The following is an 18,441-nucleotide window of genomic DNA, read 5'->3' on the forward strand; positions in this document are numbered from 1 at the left end:
CATTAACTCTCGCACAGTTTGTTGCATGAACGTACCAAGTCGAGCTGTTTGCACGCGCGACCCACTTACTCCTGACTCGTTGTAACGCGAACGTATTGTTTGGAAGAAGCTGTGACCGAATTTTATCGTACATTCTATGAAGATGTATAGAACACCAGAGGCACAGGAGACAGGAGAGGTAGTTGTCCTCTTAAGGTTGATTTATACAGCATCGCAAGCGTCCGTTCAGATAACAGGTCACGCATTTTATGTCATATCCATACTTGCCGAATTCTAAATACGGTTTTCCATGGATTCGCGGTCGATAGTAACGAAGCATTTTCGATTGCGTTCAGTATTGCTGTACGATAAGAAAATAATATAAACAAGTTGAAATAGCATAGATCTCTCTAGTAAATTGAATTTCTCGCTGTCGATGGAAAATAACTGATAAGTAACGTAGGCATTTGAACGCGATTCAACATACCGCTCCACACTCTTTTAACTCTTATCTTTGAGCGAATCTCTTCTCGTCCAGAATAAACCGGACGAACGATCGACCATTAGGTTCTGGTAAAAAGTGATAAATTCAAAATATCAAGATGGAGATTGAAAAATTGAATCAGAGGTTGGAATCTGTAAGACAATAATGACCACACGCGTCGTTCGAAAACGTTCACGGGATCGCTCAGCGCACTCTGTCTTTGAACGGAAACGCGTTGAAGGTCCTGAGGAGGGAAGTCGAGGCCGTACCACCCGGTTAGCCTCAAGGTTTCTTCGTTCTCCGTCTTCGGCCAACTCCTTCTTTCTCTTTTTTTCTACTGTTTCCTCCTCTTCCTCCTCTTTCTCCAACTCCCGCTCCATCTTTACCGATCCCTACCCCTCAAACGGTTTCTCTTTTGCAAAACACGTAACAGTAACTACAAATGTATACATACGCTTTTCTAAATCTGAGAACATCAATCTACGAATTTGTGCATTCAATTATTTTCAGTATAAAATATTGATCTGAGCAGAAAAACATCTGATCAAAAGAAGAGCATTGTAATCGGTAAAAAAATGAAGACAAGGGGTTTTAGATGTGTCTAAACTTGGATTGAAACGATCGCTAATATAGCCTGATCGAGATCGATTTGACCAAAGTGAAAGTCGATAGGAGAACGGGTGACCTAAGCGTAGGTGTGGATGGGGGTGCGGGAGTAGGTGGCGTAGCAAGAGTAACCGGTAAACGGCAGACGGCAGACGATAGCAGCCGATATTTCTCGTTCAGTGGCGAAAGATCGTCGACCATTGACTGACGAGTCTCTAATCAAACGTGTCTCATTCTTTTTAGTCCATAAACTGATACAATCGATCTACATACTTGTTTCGTATTAAGGATCGACGAATTTCACAAGTATTAGAGATTCGTTGAAACGAAAGACTCTGCTCACGTTCTCACTTGTACTTTCGCTGATGCGTACTGTGTGACTCAGAACGCGACGCGTGATTCACAGTCGTGTCGCGGCACAAACTTAAAACCCATACGAACGAATCGGACCTCGAAACGAATTGACGCGGAACCGTGTTGCACCTTGATTCCTGTTCGAATCACTCTGTCGTAGATTCTCCATAAGCTGCTCGATGTACGTCGCGTCATGTCGCGTCGTCTCTTCCGCGTTTCAACGATTAGCCTTGGTCGTAGAAGCGTCCAAGACTTATCAAGGAATCTCAAGACTACTGCTATCATTCGATCCTAATTACAGACCGTCTCAGTTGCAATCGGCGTATTTGAATTAAGCAGAGTCTAATCGTAAGGAGTGATGGGTTGAAACGCGCGATAAATAGAGATCGGTGTAACGAGCAGCTGTGTATCGATGTTTCTTACTCATATCATCTATTCGCGTGCGGTTACGCAATGACAATCACCGATTCTACCAGCATCATATTATCTTATTCCTTTTCTTCTTCTTTTTTCTCCTTACTCTTATGATCGGAAACACTTGGTACGTTTAAACAGGAAACTGAAATGGCGAAAAGGAAACGAAAAGTGGGAATAACAATGCTATGAAGTAGCGGATGAGAACAACCTATTGAAAAAAATGCGCGATGAGGAAACGCTAAGGTGATAAAAAGGGAAGGAGAGAAAGGAAGGAAGGAAGAAAGGTAGAGAAAAAAAATAGGAAAGAACGGGAAGAGAAGTGTCGAAAAGATAAGATGTGTATGTATGTAGTTTGATGGCGTTCGACACACGGTACGAAAAGCGGTGCTGGATCACAACCGTGACGTTTCCTCACTGCGGCAACAACAGCAGCAGCAGCAGCAGCAGCAGCAGCAGCAACAGCAAGGGCAAAGTACACGACGCAGTTACGGTGTATCCGGCTTTATCGGTCACTGTGAATCATTCTGATCGTTATTGTTTTCTGCGGACGTTGTACGCGTTATCTGGGTTTTTAGGTCTTTTGCCTCGCGTGCGCACGCTGCATCGAGCCACTTTTTTCCAAGAAGACGAGACGCGTGACCGAATCGGTCAAATTTACGAAGCTCGTCCGCGCTCCCTCACGCTTCATCTCGCAACCAACGACCCGCGTTATCGAGAAACGCTCGATAACTCGACCAACGCCAGTTTTACTCCATTACACTGTCCACAATATTTGCTTACCGTTCTCATTTTGTTCGATGGATTCGAAATAATTTTTACGTTAATCAATCCGTTTCAATCAAGTTTACCAAGCGTGCGAGAAATGTAAATTCAACTAAAAAATATCATACTGTATTACTCATCGTATACTCATCGTATACTCATATATATATGACATACTCATCGGCCGGATTGATAAACTATGCAGTAGTTTATTTATTTACTGTGGAAAGGGTAAAGTATAGAAAAGCAGTTACATTTAACAGGTTTGACTGTTGAGAAACTAGTTAATCATACACAATTACGATTAACTCTTCTTAAATCATACTCATGTACGTGTTTGCCTACACACACTTTTTTCTACATATCTTGAGTTGATATCTTCTTATATGTTTTAAGGTCATCGTAAAAGTTGACACGAGATTATAGTAAGTTGTACTTAAATCGAGTTTAAATGTTAGCTCTATTAATGGGTAGGTAGTTTCAGTTTCGAAATTTTACTTAAATACAGGACCATGAACGATAATTTTCTTCGAAGAAGGTATTATCTGTGCCTCGCATAAATCGATGTTGCGAGGTTTTCGTTGATCGGAACGCGAGCGAGTCCCATTGCATTCTGTTGCTATCGTTGACTATTTTGCTGGACGAGAAGATTCCGCTGGTAAAACCGAAGCGCGATTAAATTTGTCGATCGATAGTGAGATCGTGTTGCAAGCGATGGACATTGATCGAAAGGAATGTCGCGATTAAGATGACGCGTCGCGAATTAGTTGAACGAGCATAGTGTTGTCACCGGGTAGGGAGCCGTGGAAATGTGAATCAGAATAGAAGTGGGCTTTAGTTCCGGGTTATCCATTTTGGAAGATCGCGCGATTGACGAAACACGTGCACGCTACATACATAGTCGAGGGTCGATCGCGTACGCGAGTCGCGTTACCACGACGCAACGGCAACACCGATCTTCCGCTACGGCGCAATCAAGGCCGTACCACTGACTCAGCTCGACCAGCTGTTCGCTACAAAGAAAGAGCGCGAACGATATCAGACTCTCGCAACCGCGTGTGCCTTAGATAGCGGCTTCCTGGTGACCTCGGTACATTGGCACTCGCAGCACCGCGCAGCGCCGCGCAGCGCCGCGCAGCGCCGCGCGTCTCCCTTCCTCGCTACGTCTCTGCCTCTCTGCTCCTGCACTATGCACATTTTCCTCGTTTCTTCGCTTTTTTCTTTGTCTGCATGCTCAATTCGCCACGTTTCTACACACTTTTCCAACCACTTTCCGATCCTCTTCGAAACTGAAAATCGTACAAATTCGACAGTTTCTCTCCTTGTAGATTAAACGAATAAACTTACAAGTAGAATCAATTTTAATCCTTTTATACGTCGAAATAACGATAATGACGATAGTAATAGTCTGATCAAAGCGGTAGAAGCAAAAGGTAATGCGAATGATTCGGTGGAAGACGATGGCATGATCTCTGCGATGACGTTTCAGAGAAGAGAAAGGGAAAGGAAAGAGCGAAAAAGTGATGGCAAAGAGAAATAGAAGAAAAGAACGAGTCAACCGTGGTTTCGTGTTACTTGCACGATGGGCCGGGACTCGATTTGCCCGAGCAAGATCGTTTGGACCCGATCAGCACCGAGTAAATCCGACTGAATCCGATCATGGGACCTATCTACATACGTATCGTTTTTCCCTTAGCCTTAGCCCAACATCTTTTGCACGCCATCCTCTGCACCATTCAATTTTCCATATCCCGATATCACTGTCTCGGATTGATCGCAACGACCAGCGACAGTAAAAACAATCACAAACAGTTGCGATCTCGTTCCATCAACCGATTCAATTCAATATGTCAATATTCAATATGTGGACGTGTATTCTGAAATCTCGCGATGAAACTGCTGATTTCCAATAGCAAATGTCTGGAATCGAAACGCAAAAGTTTCATACATCGTTTGCAAAGCATAAAGTAGGCACGTTGCGTCCATCGCGACTCAATCGAAATATTTATGTACTACGCGGCATGGTTAACCGAAAGTGTATCGACCGATACCGATCTCACGCGATAAGACTGATCGTCTGTAACGATAAGGTGTTCGAAAGGACCCGATATTACGCAGTTGCGGACTGCGAACTGTGATCGGTGAATCAGCGACGAGGTTTCGTGGCGGTTTCGTTTTTATCTTATCGGATATGAGCACGTGTAGGCAGACGCGTCGTCTGCGAAGTTCGTTCGACGAAAGCAAAACTGCGTCGTAGAAATTTGTCAACTGATTAAAGAAGATTATTGTTTGAAAGATCGAACGATAATTAGGCTGAGGTTTCAACTCGCGTTCAACAACGCATTTCAATCAAGAGAAAAAAAAAGTAAAACATAAATGAAAAAGATGAGAAAATCGGCCATGAAGATGTGTAAGAGGATGGGGGAGGGGGCACCAAGCGGGAATAATGGAAAAGGAAGGAAGAGAAGACAAAGATGGTCCAAGGGCTAAGTTAACCGTACACCGTGACACGCATAAATTACGATGTAATTACAAGCTTGACGATCACGATCGCCAGTTAGGATGGCAGGCAGATCAAATCTCCGAGATGTTGGAAGAAGGGAGGGAGAGATGGCGGTGATCGAGTGGCAGAACAAGTGGTCGTAGTGGACAGACGAATGAGTGCAGGAAAAGCTGTGAGCTTTGAGTCGAACAGGACTCGACGAGAAGAATCAGCGATACCTATGGTCACCATTGCTGCATAATAAAGAAGCGGCACAAAAAGTAGGAAACGATATGCGTGTTACACGTTTGGAATCGAAAGAGAATTACTGGAAGAGAATTGACCGAACTCACCGAACCGAATCTCCGGAGTAACCTGGGTAACCGCGAATCGAAGTCAGCCAGCCGTATGCTCGTCGACTTGTCCTGAAATGTTCGAATACGCTTACGACTGTTACGTATCGCGAAACGGAAAATAAGTTTTGCAAATCGAAGACAACTAAAGGCGATGTACATATTACGTTATGCTGCGCTGTTACGTCTATTCGTGGGATATTCGTCAAAAATTCAAGTACATACTTGTACATATCTCGATCCAAATACCAAATCGCATTGCCTAATCCATCGAGTCGATTCTAAAACCTAAATATGAGGACAATTGAATTGATTTTGAAATAAAATGATGCACAGGAGGAAAGAAGAAGAGGAAAGGAGAAGAGGAAAGGAAAAAAATGTGATGGAGGTGTAACAAATAATTATAAATCGTACCTATCATCGGGTATCTTCATAATGAAGTATGTACACGTATAAGTACAGATAATAGAATAAGATCACTCGACTCGGTCTTATTGGCAGCTACCCCTGTTTTCCTCATTTCTCTCGTTTCCCTCGCTGATTTTGCTATGTCGAGTTTGTTTCTATTAGTCTCAACTCGCCCCGCTCTGTTTTCATCCCCTCTCCGACGATTCCCCCTTTCTTCCAACTACGCGTCTTGCCGCGCCTAACCTCGCGTCTGTTCATCGCTCGTTCTATGCCTCATTCCCCTCGGTCCCTCTCTACGTTCCAAGTACCAAGCGACTCTGCTCGCTTGCAACGGGTCTCCTCTCCTGGTGAGTTTGCTTCATCTCGTTTCGCCCCCTTTTCCCCTCTTTTCTCCTCTTTGCCCCTCTGTACTCCCTCGCCTCACTTCGTCTCATCACGTCTCATCCCGTCTCGTCCCGTCTCGTCCCATCCCGTTTCGTCTCGTTTCGTCTCGTCTCGCCTCGCTTCGCCTCGCCTCGCCTCGCCTCGCCCCGCCCCGCCCCGCCCCGCTTCGCCTCGCCTCGCATCGTCTCGCGGCGTCTCGTCGCGCCTCGTCTCGTCTCGTCTCGTCTCGTTTTGCGACGCGTTACCGCGCCTCCGATCAACGCTTCTCTCCTCCAATATCCTAGGCTTCATCACATCGCACTGTTACACGAACATTCATTTTTCGATCAATCGCGAGTTTTTTCCCATTGCAAAACTAGTTTCCCGTTACCTCTCACGTATGCATTGTTTGTTTATTAACAAGAGGAAGTTTTTGAATATCACACACTAATTTGAAAGAGACAGAGACGCGACGAAAAAATCTTGATCGCATTTCACGAGACAATCTGCTGCCACGCACCGTGCCACGGTATGTACCGCTAACACTTTTCAGATATTTGCTTCATCCTCTGACAATGTGTATTTTCAATTGCATCGCTCATCGTACGTATGTAGGAGGTAGATTTCCCCTGAGTAATGCAATTTTGATAATAGAGGAAGACATGTTTTCATTTGTTACGCAAGCTTTGAGATGAACACAGATGACGTGAAAAAATGTATTGTGACCTATCTATTGCGGCCGAGAATCTGAAAGTAGTGTTCTTACGTCGTGACATGAACAAACCGTGGTGGACTGTGGGAAATTACAGAGCAAAGTTGGGATGTTGGTTGCCGCGAGCGAGCAGATGGGAAGAATCATCGACGAGAAGGTGGTATATACACCATATACCATACGTACACCGAAGGGGAGAAGGAAAAGGAGAGTGGGTGTAGGAGGGGAATAACTGGGACGGGTACGGGAGACGCGCAGGAGAGGGTGGCGGTCACGGTGGTAATGGTAGGGTCGACCGTCGATAGTAGTAGTGGTGCGGAAGGCAGAGAGGCAGGGACGTGCGGCGATATACAACGCTGACGGAGGTTAATGCCGCGATCCGGTTCAGGGGGCAGCCGGGCAGCCTCGGTGCCTGGCTGAAAACGAGGCTTGGCTGGCTGGCTGGCTGGCTGGCTGGCTCGCTGGCTGGCTGTCTGGCTTCTATGTACATGTACACGTTCACATAGCTAGCTGGACGACTGGCTGGTTGGCTCCTCGACCATGCGCTCGTTCGCTTCTTTCCCTCACCATTCTTTCGATCGGTCGAACCATCGAATGAACGATCGACGAAATGGGTCGTCTTCCTCGGCTATCGGCCACCTGATCGATCGTCCAGTCGCCTAAGCTTAACCTCTTACCTTTTACCAATGAATCATACTCGTGATACGAATTATATACCAAATCCGTATACCTACCTCCTACTTGTTAGCCTCAGACGTTGTTATATTGTTGATCTTGTCGAAAATTGAAAAACTAATCGACTAGCTAATGGTAGCTAATTTAAAGTTAGCTTGAGTCGGTAATGCTTTGAGTAACTACTTATTTTCTATATGTAGTTTTTTGTTTATTTATTTAAATGAACGTGAAAATTGGTAACGCAAGGTAAGGGATTCGTCGTGTAACGTTTAAGTAAAGCAACCCTAGCATACGTGCAAACTACGATGCGTTGAATCGAATGAATATCGAAGAATTTGTGATCATTAATGATAAAAGCAGTTACATCGAAACGAAACGAATGGAAAAAAAGTAAGGAACGCAACAGGAAAGAAGGACAATGCCGACATTGAAAGGCAAAAGAAAGTTAACGATGTTGGTTCGAATATGGAGGAACGGAATTGCGCACAGCGATAGCAGAAGAGATGAGAAGATGCTAGGCTCGGAGGCGAGAAGGTTCGTTTGTCGTTGACCTCGTACCGACGGCCTCGTACCGATGTGACTCAGAAGATGCGAGTCGAAAGCTGAAAGCCAAGAGCGAAGAGCCGTGATCCGAGAACCGAGTGTCGCGAGAGTCGAGAGCAACGGGAAGACAGGTCAAACGATGTCAACTTCAGCATTTTACGCACACAACATACATACAAACGTATACGTACGTTCATGGACGAACGAACTTATAGTCCCTGGAAACGTGATACGACGCGAAGAAATTGGAACGAATCGACGATAATTTCAATAGTTTTGATAATCAGCAATGAAACGTTTATTTCATTGCGCAGTAACGAAATTTTGAGAAAGTGAACGGATGCGCTAACCAAGCGACTGGAAAAGGTCGTTGTAAAGGTTCGAAGCGAGCGAGGGCGGCCTGTACACATGGTTTACCAACCAGATCGTGGGTCTCTGACCTTGCTGGCTGCACGAACCGATATCGTGACCTCGTTGAAAGCCGGTTGCACGCCAAGCAGCGCAGCTCGTCGTCCTTTGCGACGCGATTTTCTCCATTCCGTTCGTTGCTCGGAAGTAACACGAGAAAAATAAGAGACAGAGAAAATATATCGGAAAATAGTAGCGAAGAGACTAATCTCTTCCATTAAGAAGATTATTGGTTTATGAGAAAAAACATCTTTGACCGCTTCGCGAGACAGCATGGAATGGTCAAGGTCGGTGAAACTCGTTCGTGTAACGCGAAATCCTTGGCACTTGGTTGGTCGATGTAGTGGCGCGGGTGCGAGCTGCAGGCTCTACGGTACGGTGCGACGCGAGGTGTGCGGAAAACCACTGAAGAAAAGAAGTAACGAACAAACGAACCGAAACGTATGACTAAGAATCGTTCGTGTTGGAAAAACCTGCAAGCATTGTATGCTAATGGCACGGTGCCGTTCTTCGTAAGATCAACGAAATTAGTAAATATTGATTCCAAGTCATTCTCGGACGTTTTACGTTTGTCGTGGTTTTTATTCTCCTAAGAAAAACAAAAGTCAACGTTGAGGAGGGAGGTAAAAATGTTGTCGATACTTGAACTTAGTGGGCGTGTGCGTGATCGAGAAACGCGCATAATTCGGTAGATATCCGTTGTAAAGTTGCAACTTGGTAATGCGTAAAATGTGGCTGCTTCCTAGATCCTGAATATGGATGCATCTGGCGTACGCCCAATCGAGCGACGACCTAACACGATGCAGGTATTTTCAGGCATCGTGAACCGGAGATTGCACAGTCGAGAAGGCTAACGATAAATAGGTTCGCGCCGTAGGAATTACATAGCCAGAGGTGAGAAAATCGGCAACATCTTGACGAGCCGACGAGAAGATTCGGTTCAGTCCGCTGAGAGAAGATGGGAATTTCACCGCGGCAGAAAGAAAACGTATCGAGAGATATCCGATACTCGTACTTGAAACTCTACGTGGCAAGCCGCCAAGGGCGAGAACGTTCAAGTGATTCGTTAACCTTCCTTGCCGCGAATAAACGAGGTCCGCGACAACGTCATTACGGTTCGCCGAGCGTTTCACACAGCGCAGTTATTAATAGGTGTACGCGATCTCTGCGTGATGGAAACGGAGAATTGGCAATGACGCTTATGTATACGTAGGCGCGGGCGAACGATCCTTCGAACGCCAAAGTCGTAGTTGGTTAATGCTAGGGGAAAGAGAGAAACTGCGATTGCTGCGAATCATCTCGTCCTATACCGCAAAACAATTGCATGGGACTTTAGGACTTTGTCGCCTAAATATGTATATACATGCCTCGGGATTCTCGTGAAAAACACTGACCAAAATATTTCGATGGGCAGCAACGAGTGGTTGTTCGCGTATCGAGTTCGGTATTTGCTCGCGGTGGCGATGTCGGTGATAGATTATTTAAACGGACGATACGCAAGAGGTACATATCGCGCGCAATTCCGCTTGCTTCGTGTTTCAGTCACGTAGCGTTTTTATCGCCACGGAGTGAATCAGCTTACGCGTGAACAAACGAGCAAACTGTACCCGGTAGCCGTGCAGGGACATCATCGTATTATTTTTGTGGCCCCAAAACGTCTGTCGACATTAGCATAATCTCCCTCCAGGATACGAACGAGTTCCATCCTCGGCTTCCTTGCTCTCTACCTTTTCCTCTTGCTCTTAATATCGATCTTCCTTGTTGTTCGTCGCGCCGCGTTGCGCCGCGCCGAACAGGGCCGAGCCGAGCCGAGCCGAGCAGAGCCGCTCTTCTTGTCCTCTGTTCCTCTCGTTTCATTCGCGATGCCGCACCGTATCTACTACTCTCTCTTTCTCTTCTTCTTCACCGCTGTTTGCTCCCTTTACACCGATGACCGTGCATCGCGAGATAAAGAGCAAGAGCTAGACGCGGATAGATAAACGAGGAGATTAAGCGAACAGAGGGAGAGAGAGAAACGGCGTTGACACCTTCTAAGAAGGGAATCGGGCGGCATGGTAGAAGCAATGTAAGATCGCTGCGTTGCGTCGCGTCGCATCTGCGTTCACGGTATAATTCCTAGAAAGATGAGGGATCTGTGCACAGCTCGAATGAGCCACGTATGTAGCGAGTGGGTAAAGGTTTCGCGTCTATATAGTATTCCTAAAAGTTGCGACTTTCGATTTACTGCGAGAAACTTCTGCACAAAGCATTGAATGTAGCAGTGGCAGCGAGAAGAGAGCGAGAGAGGAAGAAAAGAAAGCCGAGGGAAGGAACGTATTTCGTGGAGATTTAGACGCACGGGCGGAGGGCAAGCACCGTCGAATTCTCGGTATCGTCGAGGGACACGCGGCTTACGACTATACAGTTATTCGGGAGAGTCCCGAGTCCCGAGTCCCGAGTCCCGAGTCCCGAGTCCCGAGTCCCGAACCCCGAGCCCCGAGCCCCGAGCCCCGAGCCCCGAGCCCCAAGACAGGCGTCACCGACCGAAAAAGCTTATTCCTACTCGCGGTAAAGCGAATGAAAGGCAAAAAAGCAGAAAGCTACGCCACGCGGAGGTACGCCGCAGCTCCCTCGTAAAAATATTATTTACGTCGAACATGGCTTCTCGAACCTTCAGCAATTCCTGCATCGTCTCATTCCTTTGTCGTTCGCAATGTCGCCGTCACCGTCACCGTCACCGTCACCGTCACCAGCTCTTCCTTTGTTGCTCTCTTCGTCTCCTAATCGTCACCGCAAAAGACAAATACAGAAAACCTACGCCACTGTATTCTCAGAACTGCAAACTGAGAGGAAAGCTCCCTAACCTCTCTAGTTTATCGTCGGCTCTAAAACAGGATGGAAGAGGAATACATATCGCCGAAATCGGTCGACTATGTCTTCTTGTTGCTCAAAAGCTGTAAACGAAAGCTGGAAAGAAGTGCGGGGCTGAGTTGGAAAATTTGCGACCTTTGAAATCAATATCTAATCTGCGCCGCTCTTCCTCTTGGCACCTCAACAAAAACGAAAACAATTTTGATATCGCCGATGCAACTGTATTTTCGAAAATAAACATAAAAGCAATTCTCGATGCACGGGTCTTGATACGGTCGAATCTCGAATCTCACAAGAAACCGAAACTTTTTCTCAAAATGGAAAGAAATATTTCGAAGAAATCTAAGTAAGCATCAGTGTAATGCAACGCGTGGGGAGCTCTGCGTTCTGTAAAAGGGAAATGTGAAAGAAAAATACAGAAGTATTACAGCTGTTGGTTAATCGTAACTCGTAACACATATAGAAACTATGATCTAGTAGACGAACGGTTGAGTGATCCGGTGTTCATTGCTCGTGACAACCATTGACTTTTTCCTCGACTAAATCGCTTCCTCTTTCGGAAACAATTATGGAGCAGTGGTCCCGGTCGCATACTCGGAGCAATTATGGGAACCAGGTCGTAGAGTTTGTTGCGCAATCGTGGACGGGCGAGGCTCGCGCGTTCCAAGTATCTTCGGTGAAAGCGATGGATTCTACTCGTTCGCGATATGTATAGATATATCTATACAAGTAGACACCTAATGTACATATATTTGCGAAGCATAGAACTGAAACCTCGTCTTCCCGTCTTTTCTTTCTCTCTCATCACACGATACCTCCACCATATCGGCACGTTCTTATTTACAAGTATTTGCGCCCTAAAGTTACTTGCTTCTTATCTCATTACAACCGACTCCTATGCTGGGATTTTCATCAAATATCGCCGTTTTAATATCGTGGTACCACAGTATGGGAAAAGAGAATCGGAGGTTTCATCTTTTGTAGATATACAGTCAACTTGAAGAAGTAAAGAATCAACTGCGCAGGTAACTTAGAAGAAACGGGCAATCGGACAGGCAGGTAGGATAGAAAGAAGGAAGGGAGGTAGGTAGGTAGGTAGGTAGGTAGGTAGGTAGGTAGGTAGGTAGGTAGGTAGGTAGGTAGGTAGGTAGGTAGGTAGGTAGGTAGGTGGGTAGGTAGGTAGGTAGGTAGCTAGGTAGAAAGGTAAGTAGGTAGGCAGGCAGGTAGGTAAACAGGGAGGCAAACGGATAGGAAGGCAAGCGAGAACGGCAGCAGGCAAGCAGACAAGGAAGCAAGATAGGCAGACAAGCGAGGAAGCAGATTTGTCGATACATAGAGAGTCGAAAAATATACGTACGTGATTAAACAGATTTTATTCATTTTCATTGCAGTGAATGTAATTTCGTTCGTAATGAATGCATGTTATTAGAATTCAATTTAAAATTGACGACAAGTGAAGTCGACTGATAGCAACGCGACGACACGGATCGAATTCTGACGGTCGATCTATCCTAGAGGATAACCTTGAATCGCGACAAATTCGGTTTTGCCGAATCGAATCGCACGCGAAAAGAGACGGCAGGACATATCGGGCAATCTCGTCGACCCTTCTTTCCATGACGGAGGAGATTGCTGTGGTTGTCGAAAAAGAACGGACATTCTGATTATCGTTTGTCACGTATCGCAGTGAATCGAGCGAAAATCAAGGATAGAAGGATTCGACTAAAAATCAAAGCGAACAGAGTAGAAGGGATACGGGTGGGCAAAGACTGGGGCAGGAGTGAGATCCGAAAGGGGGCTTGGAGCGATCGTAAATCTCCTGGCTTCTTCGACGGAACTGGTTCTACGAAATAGGTTTCGTCCTCGGCAGTTATACCTGCTGCCTCTCCGTCGAATGCAAAATTGTTCTCTGTCGAGACCGAAACCGCAGCAAGGACTGGTCTCGCTCGGACGTTTCTCTCATCGTCAGTCAGACTGTAGCGAATCGGTCTAAGTATTTTCAGTGGTTCTAGTATATTTTCCGAACTTGTCGAAAGTTGAAATTTCTTTTCTGCTTTAACAATAGATACCTATTTATATTCGATAATTATAGAGTAAATTCGAAACGCATTATCGAGAATTTAATTTAAACTGGTTAAGCAGAGCCTTTTTCGAATACAAGATTTTTGTGTACAGCAAAAGAAATCGTTTATCGAAGTTATCGATTAGCTCGTCGAGTTATTCGTTAGAATGAACATTCGCGAGAGACAGAAAAGGAAGAGATGCATGAAAATTGGCGAGATCGAGAAGAGGGAGGAACCAGATTTGCGTTCCTTCGTCAGAGGGATAGTCAGGCCCACTGTACCGCAAGGGAGACGCACTAGACGCACGCGCAAAACGAAAAAGGGTGAGCAGAGCAGGGTGGGCAGAGGGTGATCGGGATGATTTGTTTCACGGGTTGCGCCGAGCATGATTGTCGCCGCTGATGGTTTACCATCTAAAAATATAACGGGGTGCGGCCGAGGTGTTACTCCTAAGGTCGCAAGTTCGATTCCCTCCGAGGGAAAATACATAGCTATTTCTAGAATCGACCGCCTGGTCGAGCGGCTGAGTTGTCGAGATGTTGAGTCGCGGAGCAAACACCGAGCCCGAATCCGACCTGTGAAATTAACGAGACGCGACGTTCGCGACGAACCACTTTTAACATTTTTTCACGCTCCAATCTTCAGAATTTTCTTTGTTTTTATATATAATGTAGAAACAATTTGATGAGCTGCGTTTTTTGCTCTTTCGATTATCACAATTGTTGATTCATAGATACATTCATGTTTCGAGTTTAAATAAGAATATGTAATAAAGTCAATATAACTACCCAAGTCAAAATAATACCTATATCGAACCTTTATCGTTTGAAAAGATAAAAAGAAGCTAGCTCGTGTAGTCACGTTCTTGCTGGTTCCGTTTCTCTATTTCTTTTTGTCGACCATTCGTGTCTTCTATTGGGTTAGCTATTTTTTCCGTTTAAACGTTAAACTCGATCGATAGGTAGGACTACATACAATATAATAATAAGTATGTATATTCATATGCTAGCTGCTTGACCAAAAAATGGTGAAACAACGCAAAGGATATTTTGATAGACTTGAACGAAATCTGAGTAGAACGCGTGGGAATAGAGTGGAAAGAAAAGGGGAATTGAGCGTAGCATGGAAAGAGTGATCGTTTGGAACAGATGGCGCACTGTAAGTGTTTACGGATGGGTGGGTGAACGGTCGAAAATTGGGTTGAAACGGTGGGGCTGAAAGGCAACAGCGTCACCCGAAGAGGATTTAAGATCGTATATCCATCGAACTTTTCAGAGCATTTCAGATCGTTCTTCTTAAAAGAGTTTTGAAACAGTTTTCAAACACTTGTTAATCATGGATGGCTAACGACTGAAGGCACAAATTATCTAATATGTACATATATTATATTTACAAATGTACGCAAATATTTTACTAAACAAAATTTTCAGTTTACCGCTCCGAATGCAAAATATTACAATAGAAAAACACAAAGATGAAGAGGAGAAGGATTGAAGGAGAAGTTGTGAAGGAAACGAAGGGGAAAATAGATTGTAGTAAGAAAAAAGTTACAACGATAGAGACAGAGGCGGAGTAGGGTAGGCTGCAAAGAGAACGACCTCGACAGACTGTCGGAACTTTATAGGTTCTAATAGCGCTTGGCCTGTCGTAACGAGAATTAGTTTGGGATTAACCGATAGGGCTTCGAAACGATTACTCACATATAGGAGCTCTTCCGACAGAAGCGCGATAAGTCTGGCATTAATCTCGAGTCTACACTCTGTGAGGCGAACAGGAAGAAAATCCTAGCAGAGATATGTCATATTGCTGCGTCTGAACTCGATTTTATTGCAGTTACTGAATCCTACGAAAGCTACGCTTGGACTTATCCCTCTTCCCTTCTGCATACTATTACCTTTTTCCACTTTTTTTCATTCGTACCCCAATCCTCGCTTTTTCTCCATCAATCGAAAATCGTTGATGTTCGATGATGCGATGATAAGAGATGTACGAATAAAGCGTCGTGTAAATGCTCACGACGCGACGCGAGGCGATATGCGACGCAGCTGTCGAGCGAATACAATAGTGGGCTTGTTTCGAGGTTTGAGGTTCTTTCAAAGCCATTATTGCATTCGTCGGTCCGCGCGTTTTTCGATCGAAGAGCACGGTGAGATGTCACTCGTCACGTGCCACGTGCGAGAAAATAGGTTACTACCCTAACCAACGGTTGTGGAGTCTGTATGTAAATGACGAGTGTGTTTCATTTCGTTTTTCGAGTTCGTTCTGGCATCAGTGTGCAGTCGCGTGACACCTGTTTCCGTGAGAAAAAGCATCGGGGCCGAACGGACCAGTTTACATTCGCGAGATCTCCTTCCTTTCCCCGTCTTGCTTTTTGGATTCTGGTTTCTTCGGGAGAATTACTGCTGCGAACCGCGCTGGTGGCTCGTCGACGTGAACAGTCGAACGCAAGGGCTGAATAGTGTCTCCTATACTTCCTTAACGACTCCCTTGATAGATGATCGAGAGAAAGGTAGAAAAAAATGAATAGCTGAGGGCCGAATGATCCAAACACGTACCTGTACAATAACAAATAGTATACATATAGGTACGTTTTTATGTACATACGCTGAGAGTTTTAGCACAGACAGAAAAGTATTTTCTCGCTTTCCCGCCTGCTTTTACGCTACGTCGTGTTCGTCGTAATATTGTTAGTTACTATTCAGATGCCCGAATCGGTTGAAAAGAGTAACGCGATTCATGATTGCAGGAAAACTCGGAAAAATTTCAGGTTTCTTTGGTTATGTTATCAGTCATATTTTTTCATGTAGTAGGAACGAGACGAATCGACGGGTAAATGAGAACGAAAACTACATATGTTCAAAACCCGGTTCGTCTAGCGGCTTTCGATAGGTTCTAGTCGCTGTAGGAGCCGCAGGTAGATGGACGTCTAAACGAATAAGATGAATACTGTGCGCGACTCGACTCGAAAGGACGGTCTTCCTTTCTTTCGATCTTCGATTCTGGATTCTCGACCCTCGGTTTCTTTCATCGGCAGAGTTTTATCCGAGAGCTCCTGAGAAAGATCGTAGAGTGCTTTGAATGGACCGTCTTGTGAGGGTTTCGAGTTTCAATGGTCGTGCCACGACCGATTTCGTGACAACCGAGAAACGCCGCGCGGCCCGCGCCGCCCGCCCCGAACGAGAACCTGAGAGAGCGGGTGCTGTTAACATAAAAGAAGGAACGATTCAGACGATTGTTGGGCTCCGGAAGGACCGAGGTGTACGCACAAATTCAAACGATTCGTAACTAATCGTAAAAAACGTGACCTTCGCTAGTCGTTGATTTCACGAATCAGGAGAAAAGCTCGCTTTTTATCTTATATTTCTCGTTATTTGCGTACAATTGAGATTTTCGAATACAGTAACGTTTCAAATAATAGAAAGTAGAGGAAAAGTACAACAGAATGCGTTAATTAGGTAGATAATACATATAAGACAGATCTCGAAGTGTTATTCAATAATCCAACGGGCGGCCCGCGGCGCGACACGGCGATCTTTCCGATTCGAGGCAAAACTCGGACCTCGAGAAAGGAGTTTGCGTTCGATTGGGAAAGGTCGCGGCCGCGTTACGCTTCCTCGGACTGTCCAGCGAATTGGCAAGGGGCAGGACCAGAGAGTTTCCAAAGAAAACGACGATAGAAGCGGGAGAGCTGAAAGAATCGAAGCGGAACGTTGCGGCGCGTTGCAGACGAGAGAGAAAGGGGGGGACAGCGGATAGCGTCCACGATGATCTAGTCGATCCTCTCGAATTCTCCGTTACGAATAATAAACTTGCCGACAAAGTGGCCGACTATACGAGCGGCCGCGCGAGGATCGGGTATAGACGCCTTCCACGAACCGCTTTTTTCCGTTTCGGCCTTCCACGCCGTAAAAGGAGAGCCGAGCTCTCGAAGAAGGACGACCGCCAAGTTTACGTTGCTCCCATATCGCTCAACCGCTTTTACGGTTTTTTCGATTAATTCATTTTGTTTTCGTTTGCTCAGTAGAAAAGGTCGACGTCGCGTCGTATCGCGTCGCATCGCGTCGCGTTGTTTCGACTATCGTATGGCCACCATGTTTACGCTCGTTATCGAATTCATCATGATAGGAGTTGTTGCTGATTTTAATATATGTATATACGTACACAGCTATAGTTACACGCGAAAAAGTCTTGCTTTAATGGTATACTTTGAAGAGAGAAACTCTTTCGATGAAAAAAACGATGGATAAAACGATGCAGCCATTTATGTGATCGTGAGTTTCGAAGAATCTTTTTTTCAGTTGTTCTACAGCTTCTAGGCAATTTCCAGATCGAGCTTCTCTGCTCGCTGAGAGTCACTGGGTTCTCCCGCAACGTCGTAACGCGTAAAAGTCGCTCACCATTCCCTTCTCTCCTGTGCAGAGGTGAAGGCGAGATCCCGCGTTTCGACCCCGAATAGGTCAGAATATGTCTGCGTGCGCGCACATTACACATCGCCTGTCTTGCTTATCACCGACACGACGCGAAAGTATATGTACTATGTACTCACATGTGTGACTGCGTGAGTGCATGGTGTGCGGTGTGCGTCGTGCGTCGTGCGTCGTGCGTCGTGCGTCGTGCGTCGTGCGTCGTGCGTCGAGGGGAATGCTCGCTGCAGGAGATCTCGACAGGTCGCAGCCAGAGACCGTGATTTCCCTGTGTGCATGTACCTACATATACATATATATCTCGACCCATGCAAGAACAGTTGTTGTTCGATCATTTCTGGAGATGTTCCGCAACGCGCATTTCCTTTCGTTGGCTACAGAAATTCAACTAGTCCGATTCCGTGCTTATTATTACCTACGATTCGCTTTACTATCACAAGATTAGGAGAACTGGCCAGTACCGATCACAAACCCCATTTAAAGAGCTTATTGGCACGTTCATAGCTGTCGCTACATTTTTTTGATTTTTAATTTATTGATTTCTTCACGGGTATGATT

At 45.5% G+C, this 18,441-nt stretch overlaps 1 protein-coding gene and 1 long non-coding RNA gene across 4 annotated transcripts in view; both read right to left on the reverse strand.

Moving 5' to 3' along the window:
* Positions 1–18,441, reverse strand: part of Dh31 (diuretic hormone class 2) — a 48,184-nt gene that overhangs the window by 25,942 nt on the left and 3,801 nt on the right. The window contains exons 3-4 of one of the 3 annotated variants that reach the window (XM_076377473.1): positions 18,006–18,151; positions 15,693–16,014 (exon numbers count right to left, since the gene is read on the reverse strand). The exons of 1 other annotated variant lie outside the window; for it this stretch is intronic. In XM_076377473.1, the coding sequence (XP_076233588.1) occupies positions 15,699–16,014; positions 18,006–18,151 (462 nt within the window). In that variant the 3' untranslated portion in view covers positions 15,693–15,698. Of the gene's footprint in view, positions 1–15,692; positions 16,015–18,005; positions 18,152–18,441 lie in introns of those variants that run through there. One more of the 3 variants, XM_076377475.1, reaches the window with a different exon arrangement.
* On the reverse strand, positions 2,792–5,490 carry LOC143178696 (uncharacterized). The gene is made up of 2 exons (XR_013001840.1): positions 5,438–5,490; positions 2,792–3,891 (listed from the first exon to the last, which is right to left on the reverse strand). It is a non-coding gene; the product is annotated as an uncharacterized LOC143178696 (long non-coding RNA).

This window comes from Calliopsis andreniformis, chromosome 5, assembly GCF_051401765.1.
Source record: "Calliopsis andreniformis isolate RMS-2024a chromosome 5, iyCalAndr_principal, whole genome shotgun sequence".
Classification (NCBI taxonomy): domain Eukaryota; kingdom Metazoa; phylum Arthropoda; class Insecta; order Hymenoptera; family Andrenidae; genus Calliopsis; species Calliopsis andreniformis.